This window comes from Gopherus evgoodei, chromosome 2, assembly GCF_007399415.2.
Source record: "Gopherus evgoodei ecotype Sinaloan lineage chromosome 2, rGopEvg1_v1.p, whole genome shotgun sequence".
NCBI classification, from domain to species: domain Eukaryota; kingdom Metazoa; phylum Chordata; order Testudines; family Testudinidae; genus Gopherus; species Gopherus evgoodei.
This window is the reverse complement of record NC_044323.1, coordinates 2,913,350-2,931,112: the sequence shown is the minus strand read 5'-3', so window position 1 is coordinate 2,931,112 and position 17,763 is coordinate 2,913,350. Positions and strand designations below refer to the sequence as shown.

Sequence of the window (17,763 nt, the reverse complement as noted above, 5' to 3'; positions counted from 1 at the left end):
GTGAGGGGACGTGCGCGGGCGCGCAGGAAACATGCACAACCATACGGCTCTGTGAACAGCCATTTATTGTACAGAGAAGCCCTGGCAGATGCAATTGGACTAAGGGGGTAGTTAGGCCGTGAGGAAAAGTGCCATCCCTGGGGCGGTTCCGACTTGCGGCGTGATTCCTGGTAAGCTTCCAGTGTGGGGCACGGGCAGGTCTTCCAAACATGCGTTAACCTCCTCGATCTCTGGATTAACCCCTTTTGCGGTAGTAGTCAATGCCATGACCAAGGATTTTTGCGCCTATCCTCACAAGGGGCCACCATCTGGTGACGCGAACGGGCTGTATGGAGGTGGAAAGAAGTGTGTTAGTGTCTCCATGGAGACTCACCAGGCTTCTAATGGTGTTTATGTTCAACTTCATCATCTGCACCTTGTCAAATATCTGAGGGCTGGTTTGGGAGGCCGAGGGAGAGGCCTATTCTAACACCCTTTGTGTAGCCCCTTCTGGGGAGCAGATTCTGAGACTGGAGCTAGACCAAGAGGAGCTGGGAATGGCCAGGAAGGGATGGCTGGAATTCTACGTCCCGGGACAAGCGTCTGCCATAGCAGCTGGGGCTCTTCCTGGGCACATGTGGGAAGGGCTCACTTTCAGGAGGACAGCTCTCCTGGCTGCTGCATGACACCACACTAATGGGGTCTATGCTGAGGAGGAACTGGGATTCCCAGCTGGAGGGTTGATGTTCTGGGGAAACCCTTCCATATGGGGATCCAAATCACGTACTATTGTCTCTCCGGGTCTGAAACAAAGCTCATTGAATTCAATGGAAAGACTGTCATGGGTTTCACTTGATGTCTGGATAAGGCCCTTCGACTTCGACTGAGGATTGGCCCATCCCAGCCAAGGCAGATCCTTTCGTGGGAGAGACCGGGAAGCCAACCTGGGGCCTAATGTCTGTAGCATGAGGTTAAGGGAGTCTTCTGCTGAAACCCAGACACTCATTTTGTTAGACCCGGTCGTGCAGTGACAAAGAGCCATCTCGGACATCCGACTTCCCTGGGGTGTCTTGGTCCCACGAAGGGGGAGGATTTGACTCCTCTCTCAGTTTGGCAGAGGTGGGTTTGCAGGTGAACGCACCCAAAGCAGAAGGAGATGCCCCAGTTGCATTTTCACCCTGGGGAGATGCTGTCCCAGCCCCTCTTGTTCAGGGTATAAATTCTCCCCTCCCTCGCCCCCTGAGTAACTGGGTTGGACAGCTCACCTGCGGAGGGGCGACGTCACAGGTGATCGCGAAGACAGGGCATGTTTCCTGGGTGGAGAAGTGTCCTGAGCAGTCTCTGACCAGCTGCAAGGGAGGGAGAGGAGGGGACAATAGCTTCTAGTCTGTCTAAACGGCACTTGGGGAGGTGTGGCTCCAGCTCACGTAGGGACAGCCCAGCTCACTTTGATCTAGGTAGACTGAGGGCTGGTCTACACTACAAATTTACAGCGGCATAGCTACATCTCTCAAGGTAACGCCGCACTCCTGAGAGATGTATCTGCGCCCACCTAGCCCTCTGTGCAGACAGCACTAGGTCGAGGGAAGAATTCTTCCCTCCACCTACCTGGGACGGGGGATTATCGACAGCGACAGGAGAACCCGGCCCATCACTGCTGTCCCCTGAAGCATTGCAGCAGCTCAGGTGACTTCTGCAGGTGGGTTGAGGTCAGATCTACGCATTCCTGGATGCCTGCTCCTAGATGCAGGGGGTTTCCATGGGAGGAGAGGAGGGTCTTTTTTCTGCTCATCTCTTTTACCGTTTCTTGTGCGAAAAGCAGAAAGAAGTAGGGGGGTGCTTCTTTCGGCTTGTGGCACATGGTGCAGTAACTCAAAACAGATCCATTTAGCAGAAAAAAACAGTCTCCTCTTCTCTCTTGATGGACCCCCGCCCCCCCCACACCGCTCACATCTGGAAGCAGGTGTTCGGGCAGGTATGGATCAGACCTCACCCTTCCTGTAGTGCTAAATCGCTGAATCTGTGTCTTGTCACTTTAGGGTGACCAGATGTCCCAATTTTATAGGGACTATCCTGATAATTTGGGGCTTTTTCTTATGTTGGTGCCTATTACCTCCCACTGTCTGTCCCAATTTTTCACATTTTTTATCTGGTCACCCTATGTCACTGCCTTGTCCACTAGATCGTGCAGCCGCTGCAATTTGAGGTGAAATCCAGTCAGCAGCTGGCATCACTTACTGACTTCTTTAATATGTTTCTATTTGATCTTCCCTGGATCCTTCCCTTCTGATATTCACTCAGTCTGGGGGCTGTTGAAGACATTCAGGGAAGTTAGGAACGGTGGGTCTATGGTGGTGTGCTTTTTCCCCCAGAGGTGCTGAGCTCACATTGACTTTGACTGGGGCTTCAAGTGGGCGCTCGCCACCTCTGAAAGTCAGAAGCTTAGTTAGAGGCCTAACGACGAATGGCAGGTCCCTAACTTCAGGCATCTACGTGCCTGAAGCTGAGTGCCCCAAAGCAAGAGGCCGTTTTTGAAATTCTGGCTGTGAAATTGTTTGCTGAATTTTGGAAGCCTGCATCCTTCCCTTCAGCTGAAACAGACACACATATATCCCAGAGGGCAGAGGTGGCAGAGAACCAGTACGTCACTCGCTCCTTTTCCCCGTCATTTGTTCTCCGCAGGAATTTTTCTAACCCTCTGTTCTGCCCCGTTTTCAGAATCCCTAGTACCAGCACTTCCATCTCTTGTCTTGGATCACAGCCCTAAACACTGTGCCACACATTTTTTCCTGATCTTCAGTGTAATTTGTCCCCCTGCTAGGGCTGGTGGGTTAACAGACCTGAGTGAAGCTGAGAACAGATTTTTCTGAGTTGTGATTATGACACTGGCAGAGGTGCTGGAACTAGGAGTGCTGAGGTGTAGGGGTTGCTGTTCCCCCAGTTCAAAGTGGTTTCCATTATATTCAGGGATTACACAGTTTTGTTCAATGACTGTCAGCACCCCCACAATACAAACTGTTTCGGCCCCCCTGGACACAGGGCTAAGTTCATTGGTGGAACAAGCAAAAGAAACCTGCAGCTTCATTTACAGCAGTGAATCTGGCTCAGCAGGTTCTGTGACGACACATTGGATCATTATAGTTCATAACATCACAGTGCAAAGCCAAAGGCAGTAAAAGCCTGCCAGGTGTCCACTGTAGCCCCAGGGACTCAGGAGAGCTTGTTGCTCATCCCGGCAGAGGTGTGCCAAACAAGAGAACATGGCACTATCTCCACCCCCCGAGCTGTTCCTTACCCCATTCTCTTTGAAGGCGCATTGCTCCACAGGGGTTTTGTCTGACGCCGGGCACGTGGTCTCCATGATGGTGAAGTTCAGCTGAAGAGTATTGGAGATGGTGCCCTGGGCCTAAGAGAGAACCAGTAAAGGAATGAGATACCCTTCTCCTGGCGAGTAGCTTCATGCCGGGCTCAACCACTGCATTTGTTTAACAGCTGATGACATGTACCAATGCAGCCTGAGTCTTTGGGACCAGACCTTGGTACCCTTAAATGAGCAGTCCCACTGAAAGCCTTGGCATGAAGCAAGGAATGAGGTGGCGGGTGCAGGCAGGGGATAGCCTTGTGTCAATGGTCTACTGTGAGCTCACTTGTGAGAATTTCATGGTGGATCAGACCAGTTAGCCAGCTACTCTGGTCTCCTGTCTCCAACATTGGTCAGTACCAGACACTTTGGAGGAAGGTATCAAAGTCCCCTACTGGACAATTACAGAATAACCTGCCATAGGGGAAGGGGGTCCATAACTTCCAGCAGGTAGTGGTTGTACTCTTTATACAATTTTACCTCAATTTATATAACTCATGTTGTTCTTATTCCCTATGTCAGTGTCTAATCCTTAGCTGAGATGTGATGTGGTAAATCAGTGTTTCTCAAACTGGGGTCGCTGCTTGTGTAGGGAAAGCCCCTGGCGGGCTGGGCTGGTTTGTTTACCTGCCCAGTCCGCACGTCCAGCTGATCACGGCTCCCACTGGCCGCGGTTCGCCGCTGCAGGCCAATGGCGGCTGCTGGAAGCGGTGGCCAGTAAGTCCCTCGGCCCGTGCCGCTTCCAGCAGCTCCCAATGACCTGCCAACTGCAGCCAGTGGGAGCCACGATTGTCCGGACCTGCCAGGGGCTTTCCCTACACAAGCAGCGTCCCCAGTTTGAGAAACACTGTGGTAAATGCATATTGAAGCAATCCGACGGTATTCATTAGCATGTAGTGAATGTTGCATTTACTTTAGATGTAGCTCTGAGAATTTGGTAGGACAGCACTGCACCATTCAGCCAGCTGTGAATATTTCAATAATGCTGTATGTACAGTGTCTCCATGAGTGTGTCAGGATAATCCTGTTCCACCAGCATCCCCACCACCACAACTGGCCATGGTTAACCCTTCTGAAATGCATTTTTATTTCAGTGTCTTTTGTTTTGGGGATAGGAAGCAATCCCAGCTTTGTTAATGCCTAATAAGCTGGAATTTATTCCTGGCTGTGCCACTGGCCCACTGGGCAAGTCATGTCCCCTCTCTGTGCCTCAGTTTCCCTATTTGTAAAATGGGGACGAAGTTACTGGCCTCCTTTGAGAGCTACCGATGCAAAGCACTAGATAAGAGCTGGATACTCTTATTGAGGACAGGCTGCTTAGTGGAGTGGGACTGGTTGCCCTTAGGAGGTTGCTGCTGAGTTGTACATTTGGAGGAGTGCGAAGTCTCAAAGTTGAGAGGATCGTCACTATTGTTAGCATCTAACAGCCTTCTCTAAGGCGGAGGGCCATTGAGCTAATCCCTGTGTGCGCACGTAGTGAGAAACAGAGAGAGATTTCAGCCCCAAGGAGTTTATCATCTAACTACATCAGGCAGCTGAAGGATGGGACAGGCCCAAGGTCACCCTGCAGGTCAGTGGCAGAGCCAGGTTTAGAATCCAGGTGCCCGCAGTTCCAATCCTCTGCTTCAGCCACCGACCCACCCTGCCTCTCAGTGTTAGAACAGTGAAAGGTCAGGGGTCTGATCCCACCCCCACTGGAGTCTATTTCATGGGCTATGGAGCAGGCACTGAGTGACCCGGGTGAGAGGTGACGGGGGCCCAGGTTCAGGGAGAATCACGTATCCCCGAGTATGTGCCTGGGTTTCAAACAGCAGCTAACGAAGGGAACCCTTCAGTACTCACCACTTCAGGCGGAGGTGTGGCTGTAAGGAGGCGGAAGGCATATTTCACCGTTGGTCCTTGGTTGTAGAAGGCGATGGCCCGGGCAATGGCCTTCTCGTAGGGCTGAGGGGTCTTCACGGGGACCGCAGCAGCCACGGTGACCAGCAGCAGCAGGACCGCCCAGCAGCTTGCCATCCTTGGTCCTCTTTGTTTCAAGGTAAGGTAGGAGGGCAGTGCCCGGGTGCTTTATATACACTGCCTCTTCAGCAGCTTCGTGCAAAGGGGAATGATTGGCTCATTCAGTCTGTGCGCAGCTCTTCCTCAAAGCTGTGGCTTTCTGCTTCTCCCACGGGAACGTGTTGTCAGCCAATGAGCCAGTGCCTGCAAAGAGAGGGGCTTCGAAACCTCGCCGTGTAGCTCTCTGTGCGATAAGGGGAGCAAAAATACCAAGAGAGGAGACAAACCCCACTCCCCCACCCCACAGCTGCAACCAGAACACGGACAGCCTCTCACAGCTTGAGCTGCCTCCATTACTAAGAACATGGCAAGACAGAGGACCAGGGGTGACCGGCTTGTACTTGCTAACAGTCACTATTCTAATCACGTTCACTGACATATATGAATAGCTGTCTAAGGGCCTGTCTACTCGACAGCTGCTGAGTGGTGCCATTGTAGGGCTGTAGTATGGATGCTTCCTACACTGATGGAAGAGAGTTTTTCTGTCTATGTAGTTAAACTATCTCGCTGAGAGGTGACAGCTATGTTGATGGAAGGATTCTTCCCTTGACCTAGTCACATCTGCACCGGAGATGAGTCTGACCTAGCTACACCACTCAGGGGAAGGAATTGTTCCCAGCGCTGCGTGACATAATCTAATTTTTAAGTGTAGACCAAGCCTAAGACAAAAATAAAGAGAGTGAATAACTGGTTATTGCTGAATAACCTGACTAGCAGGGGCAGCTCCAGGCACCAGCACGCCAAGCGCGTGCCTGGGGCGGCAAGCCACTGGCGTGCTCTGTCGGTCGCCGCGAGGGCGGCAGGCAGGCTGCCTTCAGCGGGATGCCTGCGGAGGGTCCGCTGGTCCCGAAGCTTCGCGGGACCTCCCGCAGGTATGCCACCGAATCCGCGGGACCGGGGACCTCCTGCAGGCAAGCCGCCGAAGGCAGCCTGCTTGCTGTGCTTAGGGCAGCAAAATACCTAGAGCCACCTCTGCTAGCTAGAGACCAGCAAAGAAATTGGATGCCTAGGCCTGGAGAGGCGAACCGCGGTCAGTGGGAGCTGCGATCGGCAGAATCTGTGGTTGTGGCAGGTAAACTAACTGGTCAGACCTGCCAGGGCCTTTCCCTGAACAAGTGGCAGCTCTAGTTTGAGACCCACTGGTCTAAAGCCAATGATCCTGTGGTCTTTACTCACGCAGGTAGTTCTGTTCCAGGCAACCAAGCTATTCACATAAGGGTTTGTGGGATCGCTCTCTTATGTTGTGACAAATTCTATTTATTTGGTAAAAAATATGTTAGGAAATAGGCCGTGGTGTTAAGGGCAATATGGGAGGCTGATTTACGGGCTGGTGCTTTCAATCCAATTTGAACAATGTCCTACGTTACACAGGGAAGGGACAGGTGTTATCACTAGAACTGGTCAACCTACTTTTTGCCAGAAAATATCCTTCTGACCAAAGCAAAGATACTTGTGAAAAATATTCAGTTTGGTCAAAATGTTTTTGGTTTTGCCAAAAATTGCAAAACAAAATTTTTTTGGGGATGAAAACTTTTGATATGAACATTTCAAAACTTTGGATACAAACATTTCAATATTTCATTTCTTGTAAAGACCATTTTGTTTCATTTCGTGTGTACCTTTGGGAATTTTCTTTCACTTTTCCCCCACTGGAAACAAGAGGAGGGAGGGAGTGGGATTTCCTCAATAAAATTAAATACTTTGAAAAATTTCAAATACTTCCAAAATGCCCCAAAACTTCATTTTAGTTGGAAGAAAGACCCAAATTCACAAAAAATATTGAATTATACCTTGATCGATAGATCCATCAGCACTTACAGAGAGACAGAGCCAATCATCACACATCATTTATGGTGTTCTGGCTAGTCCTTCAGCCACTCGCTGGCCTGGCTGCCAGTGACACCAGACTGAATTATACCAAAAATGTTAATATCTAGAGAATTTTGTTTTGCTAAATATGCTTTCCTTCCCAACCAACTCTCATTATAAAATTGGATGTGTTTGACTCCAAGGAGACTCGGCGCTTTTGAAATCAGATTAATCTCTGTGCCATGTGGGGCATATGTTTGCTTTCTAAATGAGTGACCTGTAAATCCCAGTCTTTTCCAGACCGTGATCCCATGTAACAACAGAATAGAGTTCCAGGCCCCCTTCCCATCTCATGTACCCAGGAGAGAAGGGGTACGGCTGCTTTCCACTGAACCCTGACTACTCAGCTGGACTATTAAACGCTCTAGCATAGGGGACACAGATAACCCCATGTGCTCCAGCTGTGTCGAATGCATGTTAATGAAGAGCGAGCACAGGATTAACGTCGGACACAGCCACGTCCTGCTGCAGTGGGCCCACGGTGTGGGGAGGTCTGTGTGTGCTGTGGGAGCCCTAGGTTACAAGGCAGCACCAGCATGGAGGGGAGTGTTGGCAACAGCGTCCAGAGAGAAAAGCCAGTGGATTTGGCAGTACACACTGAGTCCCTGTAGTAAGATGATACTTAGTCCTGCCATGAGTGCAGGGGACTGGACTAGGAGAGCTCTCGAGGTCCCTTCCAGTCCCATGATTCTATGCACAGCGATCGCTGGCAGCTAGAAGGGAGAAGAGCCTAGGGTAGGTTGCAGCAGTTCTTGAGCACAGTACAACACAGCAGTGGGGAAGGGAAGAATTCCATCTCCAGCTACAACTACAGGGGAATTTAAAGGAGAGCGACTAATTACCCAGTTATACTTTAATCAGGACGTTGAGCCTACTACCCTATTCTTGCCCAAAGTGTCGGAGGTAGATAATAGCCCTGTGTGGGAGGACCACAGGGAGGTTGCATCTTGTTTGACAGATGCCACCTCCAGCAGCAGCTTAGAGGGAAGAGCCCCAGCTATTGAATCATCCCTATTAGAGGACCTGGGTTTTCCTAGAAGATCTCCCGTCCACGTCCTCTCTAATCTCCTTGCTACGTGGCTGCCCACCAATGACGCGTGCCCCTTACAGGGCAACAAACACTGCTTTGGAGTAACTAATGGCATATTCTGTTACTATCCTCTTGCTTTCTTTCAGATGCCCTCTTTCTGTCCCAAACATCAATGGCATTTGAATTTGTTTCCTGTTTGTTTTAATGGCCTGGGTACGAGTTTTGCAGCTGGCTCCTGTCTCTTTTGGAGTTTAAATAACGCAGATTTTGCTGGTATCTGCTACAGCTGACTTAATTCATAGTTTTGGTACCAAATATTGTCTTAGACACTCAGCGCTTATCTGCTACAGTGTTGGGAATAGAACTGGGTGACATTTTTTGACAGTTTATTTGCCAGAGTCCTAGAACCAGGGCTCTAGCCCCAGCCCAGAAGCCGACACAGAAGTGAAGCAGACCCCTAGCTCGAGTTCTGCAAGCCCAAGTCAGCTGGCAGGGGCCAGCTGCAGGTGTCTGATTGCTGTGTAGACATACTCTTAGTTACCAAGTCTGTGATGTGGGGCAGTGTCATTAACTGCAGTTGGCTTCTATTTCACCTCCCATTACTGCAGCTAACATTCATGATAGCAGAATGGAATCGATCTTGGGGTAATGCATGTGGTGTTGGAAAAGAAGGAATCTGACAAATGCACTGGATGCCCTTGGTCTTCTCTCTTCAATTAGTGTTTCCAGCTCGACTTCAGCACAGTGTTTGCTTCTGATTTTGTCAAGCGTGTTACCCATTGTCTGGTGATAGTCTCTTCCTATTGCCATCTCTGGAGAGTTCTCTTTTGTTAGTGTCAGTTGAGCTAATGAAAGAAGTTGGTCTGGTTTTCCCTCTGTTTATTTGGCAGTTGCTAGTATTCCTCTCTGTTCCTTCTTTTGACGTTCTGTAATTATATTGACAACCGATTGCTTTAGAAATAACCTTGCAACACTATTGCAGATGAGTGGTTGTGTAAAAACACTAGACTTACTGTTGACCACCCTACTGGTAACGGCCCTCAGGCTCTTGTAATCTGGCTCCTTTCAATACTTCTTCTAAAAACCCTGCGCTGCTGCTCTTTCCATCTCAGCTCACTCAGTCCAGTTTCCTTGCACGCCCCGACCCCCATCCAAGGTTGCAAAGTTAAACCCCTTCTGCGCCCGATTCTCCTCTCGCTTGTGCTGGTGAGAGTCAGGAGTTAACGCTGTTGGGGTCTGGGGAGAAAGTGGTGTATAAGTTCAAGAAGAAAATTCCCTTCTGGCCAGTTTATTCCATAATTGCTCATTCTTGTACCTTTCTCTGAAACATCTGGCGCTGCCTTAGCCAGGATGCCAGAGATGATTCCTTGGTTTGAGCCTATGTGGCAATTCCTATGTTGCTATAAATGAGCAGAGAACCACGACCTCTGCGTGTCAGCATCTGTACACTGCAATTTGCTTTCTGACATCACATAATTGCCTCCTTTTCAAGTTTTGACCTATTTTGTTTTATGAAAGGGCTTTTGGCCAATAGTGTGCACTGGTGCAAAGTGCAGCCTGGACTGAATCTTCCCCCCTTCCCCTTTGAACTAGCACAAGGAGTACAGAGGGCTTAGGGGATGTTGTGTCCTGGAGGACATCTTGCCACCCCTCTGTGCACAGCATGATATAGGAATCCTGCCAGCCTATGCAAGCAAGCACAGGCCTCCGTGCCCTAGGGGTACATCAACACTGCACACGCGGCATGGTGGCGTGTAGAATGCATGCACACGGCTAGAAATAGCAGTGTAGATAGTGAGACACGTCTTAGGTGAGTAGAGTAACGAGCAGGTGAAACCTTAGGCTACGTACTCTACAACAGGGGTTCTCAATTTTCTTCTTTCTGAGCCCCCCCCCCCCCCCCAACATGCTATAAAAACTCCATGGCCCACCTGTGCTGCAATAACTGATTTTCTGCATATAAAAGCCAGGGCCGGCATTAAGATTAGCAAGCAGGGCAGTTGCCAGGGGCCCCATGCCACAGGGCCCCCCCACAAAGCTACATTGCATAGACTTCGGCTTCAGCCCCAGGTGGCGGGGCTCATGAACCTAGGCTTCAGCCCTATGCCATGGGGCTTTGGCTTTCTGCCCTGGGCCCCAGCGAGTCTAATGCTGCTCGGAGGCCCCCGCCCTGTAACCTGCTTGAGGCTTCTAGGGGTCCCGGACCCCTGGCTGAGAACCACTGGCCTACATGGCTCTCGACACGCCCAAGCAATTCCTCCCATGTCTACACTGCTATTTTCAGTAGTGTAGGGTCCTTCCTGCAGGGAAAGGCTCCGATAGCAGCTCACCCTTGCCAGAGCCTTTCAGAGATTCAGAGATTCTAGGGCCAGAAGGGACCAGTGTGATCATCTAGTCTGACCTCCTGTATAGCCCAGGCCACAGAACTTTGCCCAAATAATTCCCACAGCAGAGCTCTTAGCATTACATCCAGTCTTGGGATGGTGAAAGAGAATAAGGAATTGTTATTTACCCCTGCATGTAACACAGTAATCAATAGGCAGCAGGTTTAAAAGTATTTCTTCACACAGTGTGCAGTTAACTTGTGGAACTCATTGCCAAGAGATGTTGTGAAGGCCAAAAGTATAACTACAAAAAGGAGTCTGGTGGCACCTTAAAGACTAACAGATTTATTTGGGCATCAGCTTTTGTCTCTAAAAAAACCACTTCTTCAGGTGCATGGAGATACTTAGAAGTATAACTGGGTTACAAATAGAATTAGATAAGTTCATGGAAGATAGGTCTATCGATGGCTAGTAACCATGATGGTCAGGAAAACAATTCTATGTTCCAGGTGTCCCTAAGCCTCCAACTGCCAGAAGCTGGGACTGGACAACAGGGGATGAATCACTTGAAATATTCTGTTCATTCCCTCTGAAGCACCTGGCACTGGCCATTGTCGGAATACAGGATACTGGGCTAGATGGACCCAATATGGCCGTTCTTATGTTCTTACATTGATTTAAAATGGTCAGGGATGCAGAATCTACCATGACCCTTGGTAAATTGTTCCAATGGTTAATTACTCTCACTCTGAAAAATTCTTGCCTCACTTCCAGTCTGAATTTGTCTAACTTCATCTGGATAATGTTACATCTCCTTCTCTTCAGTCTAGCAGACAGTTATTAAATGTTTGTTCCCTGTGTAGGTACTTATAGCTTGGAATCAAGTCACCCTTTAACTTCCTTTTTGTTAAGCTAAATAGATTAAACTCCTTGAGCCTATTGCTATAAAGCAGGTTTTCTAACCCTCTAATCATTCTCGGGGCTCTTCTCTGAACCCTTCCTAATTTATCAACATCCTTCTTGAATTGTGCACCCCAGAATTTGACACAGGATTCCAGCCTTGGGTCACACCAGTGCCAAACTCAGAGACAAAGTAATCTCTCTACTACTCGAGATTCCCCTGTTTATGCATCCCAGGATCGCATTAGGACGCAGCATCTGCGACCTGACAGTTCTTGGAGGCTTGTGCATCGGTCTTAGAATGGCTGAAGCCTTCTTTCTTATGAGCTGAAAGAGGTGACCTCGAGTTAATTATGGAGACCTGGGACTACCTGTGACCTTTAAAAACTTCTTCCAGCGAGAGACAAATGGAAGGAGGAATGTGAAGCAAGTTGTAGAAGAGGTGTGTGCAGTGAATGGAAAAGGCTTCTCCTAGGTAAAGAGCTGTTTTTCTGCGTTTGGTTGAGGGGGACCTTGGTTCTCTGAAACTGGCTGCTTCTCTGATCACACAGAATACTTGCTGCTGCCCCAAGAACCCATGTTTTCCTGGTTCCTGGAAGGAAAAGCAGCTTTATTCATTCTCTGTCTAAACCCAGCCTTTATACCTGACCGAAAGGGGGGACGCTGGGAAGGAGCAGTGTCCTTCTGGTCAGTGCAATGTGGGGCCTTTACAGCAAAGAGAAACTGAAGGAAACTTGGGGGAGAGTGGGGGTGTGTGTGTGGCTAAGGCAGTGGATCAGGTGACCTGGGTTAAATTCCAGTCTCTGGTACAGACTCCTTGTGTGACCTTGAGAATGTCACTTAGTTGCTCCATGCCTCAGTTTCCCCTCTGTAAAATGGGGATAACACTTCATCTCTTCTAACAAACAAAGGGAAGGGGTGGATTCTCCATCTCTTCATGTCTTCAGATCCAGCCTGGATGCCTTCCTGGACGAGGCTTTAGTCAAAGACAAGTTACTGGGCTCAATATGAGAGAAATGGGGTGAAATTCTCAGGCATGTGTTATAAAGGAGGGCAGATTAGATGATCTTGTTGTCCCTTCTGGCCTTGGAATCTATAACTCTATGAAAACAAGTAGTAACAATAATGGCAGCTAATAATGACCTCTAAATAAGTGAATTGCTTGATTTCAAAGTGGAGGTAGCAGTGGACTTTCCCATATAATTAATTAATTAATTATTGCTGCTAATTAGATATTTAGTCCACCCCACTCCCAATAATAAACAGACTCCAACATTTTAGAATCCTTGCACTGAAAGAGAGTGTGTGTGTCTTCGGGAAGAGGGAAATTTCACCTCCTACGAGACCCAAATAACCGTATCCCCGCTTTGTGGTCACTGTTGAGTGTTCACATGGGAATAGCTCCACTGACGACGGTTCGGGCTCAAAGTCTGTCGTGGTGGCGAAGAAAGTCCTGAATAGTGTCACTTTCCTGTTTGTCCAGGAATTTTTTTTTTTGCATCCGTGACTCACTCCGCAGTGGCAGCTCCTGCAGCTCTTTTCCGCGGGGCTGGGTCCAGTGGCCCTCTCCAGGAGTTGTGACCAGGCATGCGGGATTGCAGTGCCTCTCAGGCTTGGCTCAGCTGCCCCTCCAAACCTGCCAGTGCTGCAACCCAGTACGCCAGGTTACAATGCCTGGAGTGGGCTGCTTCCCAGGTCGAGTGCGGGATGGGCTTGCCTTCAGCACCCTTCCCAACGTCTCCTCCCAACATGGATGGGAACTAGGGTTGTGGGGCAGAGCGAAGGGGGCTGTGGAGGGTTGTTGGTGCCCTCCGTTTGTCAGGGTATTTTTTTATCAAAAAAAAATCACATGACTGTCACTAAACTCATGACATTTATTAAATTTATCATGACTGCACTATGATTTTTTTGGTTTGTTTTTTTTAAAAAGTCTTGGCACATCTGCACTCCTACGGTCACTGGTTTTACCCTGCTGTCAATGCTGATAGCAGAATATCCTTCTTTTAGATTAAAGAGCAAATTACTCTGTTCATGTGAGGGGGCTGAGCAGTGGGTGAGGTGGTGGCTTAGGTAACAGACATTGTGCTCTACCCGGGCGTTTCCCTCCCACCATCCCTGGATATCTCTTCAGAGAAATCCTGTGGCGCGTGTTACATAGAAGACTAGACTAGATGATGAGCAGCCCACTCTGGCCCTACAAGCTCAGAATCTCTGAATCCAGAGTTATTCCCTGCTCTCAGCTACACATAGTTTTTCTTTCAGTTGGGGGTTTGTTCCCCCAATATTACATTTGGGGGTGGGGGGATTTTTGGAGAGGCACAAAGTAGAAGTCAGTTGTGCAAATTCAGTGAAAGAGCTTTGCTCGTTGAACTGCTATTGCCTAAACTTTTCTTTGTCTCCCTTTCGGCTGACCAAAACTCTCATTTGTTGCAATAGCAGGAGCGAAACCTTGTTAACGTCCATGGATAACTTGCACGGTTACCAAATCCTCTCACAGTCAGAGTCTGCATGCTGTCAGCAGCATTGCAGAGCTAGTAGATTTTAAGGCCAGAAGAGAGCACAAGGTCATGTAAGGTCAGAGTTTTAAATGTAGTTAGGCAACTTAAAATTCAGCCGGATGCCTAGGGGGATTTTGGAAAGCACCTAGGCATCTAACTCCCACCGAAGTAATTGCCCTGACCTTCAGTTCTGTGCTGGGCTATCGTATTTAGAAATTCTGCTCTTCGTGTTTCACTTCCAGAAGTTACAAAACAATCACTATTTCTACTAGGTGAAAGCCCATGTGCTGCCATATGGGTGTAATTCACAACATGTAAAACATGGAAAATAACTGAGAATTTAAAAACTGGAGGGCACCAGACAGCAAATCCCAGTGCTGATTGAACCTGGCGCTATTTTAAACCAAAAGGGCTCGTAGCTGTTCCCATCCTTTGACGTTGACTCAACAGACACTCAAGTGACAATCCTGGAATCTTGTTGTCTAGGTGGCCTCATGCCAAGTTCTCTCCTAGGCCCACAAGAGATCAAAATCCAGCCCCCAGTGCCCGGGGATCATTATGAATGTCTGATGTGATAGTTTCTGTGACCACTGCACAGACTTTGCTGAACTCAGGGTGCCCTGTATCTAGCATACTCAAGGTAGGGAAAGTGACAGGAGGGAAGAGAGCACAGAGAAATGGTCTCTTGTTGGGTGGGTCCAGAGCAGAGAGAAGGCCGACTGAGCAGGAACTAGGACCCGGTTTTCCTCTCACTTACATGATGTCAACTGGGAGTTAGCAGAATTACACACTGGGGCCAAACTGGTGCGAGTGAGGGCAGGTAGGGTCCTAAGTTTCCAGGAGGATAGAAGGAAAAGTGGGAGGAGAGGAGAAGTAACAGAATCAGAGGAAAAGAGCCAGAGTCAAGGGAGCCAAATTCAATCCTGAGGTAAGTGGGCAGGACTCCTGGCACAGGAAGCAGTGCCTGTGACAGATCAGTGCCCCCGCAGCTGATCCTGGGCGACCGGGCACAGGGTCAGTTCTCAGACCCAACTGGGAAGGAGTGAGGGGATTTCCTTACTGGGCTGGGAGAGCTCAGCTGGGGAAGGAGAACTGCAGGAGGGAGATTGGCTCCTGCGACTGGCCTGGAAGGGAGAGGGTGGCAGGAGAGATGGGAGGCTCTGGAGAAGGCCAGGCCACAGGCTGATGGCCTGGAGCAAGACTGGGAAGGCGGATCCAGCCTGTGGAGAACCAGACTGGGAGAAAAGCCACAGGAGGGATCTTGGCTTCTGCAATTAGCCATGAAGCAGAGAGAGGGAAGGAGGCCTATGGGTCTGTCACGGAGTGTGGGGAGTCCGGCCCTGCACCCCTCTTCCTGGGACCCACAGTGACTCTCAGCCAGCCGGTAAAACAGAAGGTTTATTGGACAACAGGAACACAGGTTACAGCAGAGCTTGCAGGCACAGTCAGGACCCCTCCACCGAGTCCTTCTGGGCTTTCAGGGTGCTTGGATCCTAGCTAGGATACCCTGAATTCCGCCCACACAGCCCCAAGCCCAAACTCAAACTGCTTCCCTCCTGCTGCTCCCTTCCTTTTCCCCTTCCCGGGCAAAGGTGTTGACCTTTCCCCTCCCTAACCTAGCTCAGGTTACAGGCCCTGGCATCATCCATCCCCTAAAGTCCTCCCCTGCTCTCCCACTCCCCACACAGACAGTCCCTACTGCATCATAGGAGCCGCCGGAGCTTCCCCACACCTGCTATTCGGAGGAGCCGCCGGAGCTTCCCCACACCTGCTATTCGGAGGAGCTGCCGGAGACTCCCCGTCCCTGTTGTTACCCCGAGGAACCCCCGGACCCAGCCTGGCCGGATTTCCCGGAGGAGCTGCTGGACCTACCCCCAGCCCCGGCCGCGAGGAGCCCCTGCTGCTGGACTTCCCGGGAGGTGACACTACGGACCAGGCAGGCCCGGAGGGGGAGATTGGAAGTAACCAGGGGGCAGCCGACCCCAGTCAAGCTGCATATGTACCTGAGCCTAGGTCAGTGTGTTGCGGTCAGGATCCCCACTGACCGTCAGCGGTGATAACCGCTGCTAGGGCCCCGGGCTGGAACGCAGTGGAGTGGGAGGGCCTGAGTTCCCCCGCCACCCTCCCAAGGGTGCCAGACTCCCCCTCTCCCTGGCCTGAGGAGGCCACTCAGATTAGTTGTTTGCTCAGCCCCTCCTGAGGGGCCTGAGCCGAGTGTTGCCCCGCCCTGGGCTTTATCCTAAGTGACTATATCTTGCTCCTCAGCCCTGAGACAGGGGGCCTGAGCTCCTAATAACTGTGCATTGTCGCTCAGCCCTGCAGCAGAAGGTCTGAGCCCCGAATTGACTGTGCATTGTCGCTCAGCCCGGAAGCAGAGGGCCGGACCCGATCACGTGTAGCGGGCCGGTGTGGCTCCCCTCCGCCCTCAGAGAGGGTCAAGCCCTGGTCGCACACCTCTACACAGCACAGCATACATATTGGCGAGTACATTTTGAATTTCTAAAAGGCCCAGCTAGCTCCAGCAGGGAAAGCCAGGGCATTAACAATTGTTTGAGTTGTTTATAACAACAACAGAGATGGGCAACTTTATTTACTGTGAATTTTATCTTGTAATGATACATCTCAGCCTCTTGAATGTGCAGCTCTGGGGACGGGTCTCACAGTCCCTCTGTAGTTCACTTCCCTGGCAGCTGACTGCTTCACCAATCCCAGTGCTCATCCCTCTAATCCGCTCCCAATGTACCCATTGTGCACTCCGCTCCCGAGCCAGCTCTGTCAAGCGAGATGTGTGGTCAGCTGTTGTATTTGCAGAGGATGTATTTATGGGGGGGGACGAGTCACTTGTCTCTTTTCTTTCTCCTTTCCTTCTTATTTCTCTTCCTGTGCAAGGGGGGAGGTGGGGATGAGGGTGGAGTTCTCGCATGCCCTGTGTTGCTGATGCACAATGAGGCAGGGAGCTACTCCCCATATGGACATTTGAGGAGAGATTGCTGGGGGTATTATAAACTTGGCCAGCATTTGGTTGTTTAGGATGCAGATGATGCCACTTACTGGGTGGGACCTGCTGGTGAGTCAAGCTCTGGCTACCACATCTGGGTCACTCTCATCCTCCTGGACTCAATTAATAGCTGCACATGGAGGTTGCACCCAGTCCCCCATGAATCCTTGGTACTTGACTTAGCTCAGTTGCTCTCCCAGTCTGGTGTCCTAGTCGAAGTGCCAGGTGATAAACCCATTATGTGCCTTGAGTTTCTGACCTGGAGTATTACCCTTAGAGAGGGTGGGGACCGGAGCATGACATCTCCTCGCTGGTACCTTCCATTGGCTAATAGCATGGTCAGGTGACTCACTGGTCACATTTCCCCGCCTCTTCACGTGACACAAAGGAAAGGCATGGAGGAGGGCTGGGACACTGAGAAGGCAACTCAGGGCTGGTGCAACCATTTAGGCGGACTAGGCTGTTGCCTAGGACACCAAGATTTGAGGCTGCCAAAAAGCAGCGCTCCTCAATTTTTTTAAGTGGTTGAGCGGCCACTGCTGCTGGGATGGAGAGGGAGTCTGAGCTGGCAGCGGCAGCCGGCAGCCCCGGGGGTCCCCTGGGTCAGCACGCCCCCACAGCAGCCGGCAGCCCAGGGGGTCCCCTTGGGTTAGTGCGCCGCTGGCAGCCCAGGGATTCCACTGCGCAGTTGCTGCTTCACTTCTTTCGCCTCCCAGGCTTGCGGCGCCAATCAGCTGTTTGGTGCC

General features: G+C 50.4%; 1 protein-coding gene across 1 annotated transcript; it reads right to left on the bottom strand.

Moving 5' to 3' along the window:
• Positions 1 to 235: 235 nt before the first annotated feature.
• LOC115647276 (cathelicidin-3-like) lies at positions 236 to 5,356 on the bottom strand. The gene is made up of 4 exons (XM_030554178.1): positions 5,183 to 5,356; positions 3,275 to 3,385; positions 1,245 to 1,328; positions 236 to 325 (listed from the first exon to the last, which is right to left on the bottom strand). Exons 1-4 carry the CDS (start codon positions 5,354 to 5,356, stop codon positions 236 to 238), a joined length of 459 nt encoding a protein of 152 aa, XP_030410038.1.
• Positions 5,357 to 17,763: the final 12,407 nt, after the last annotated feature.

Excerpts from the sequence above, each read along its gene's own strand:
- LOC115647276 (XM_030554178.1), bottom strand. The coding sequence starts at position 5,356 with ATGGCAAGCTGCTGGGCGGTCCTGCTGCTGCTGGTCACCGTGGCTGCT. Across the intron at positions 3,386-5,182 it reads CCACACCTCCGCCTGAAGTG|GCCCAGGGCACCATCTCCAA; the intron begins GTGAGTACTGAA and ends GTTCTCTCTTAG. Across the intron at positions 1,329-3,274 it reads GCGCCTTCAAAGAGAATGGG|CTGGTCAGAGACTGCTCAGG; the intron begins GTAAGGAACAGC and ends CCTCCCTTGCAG.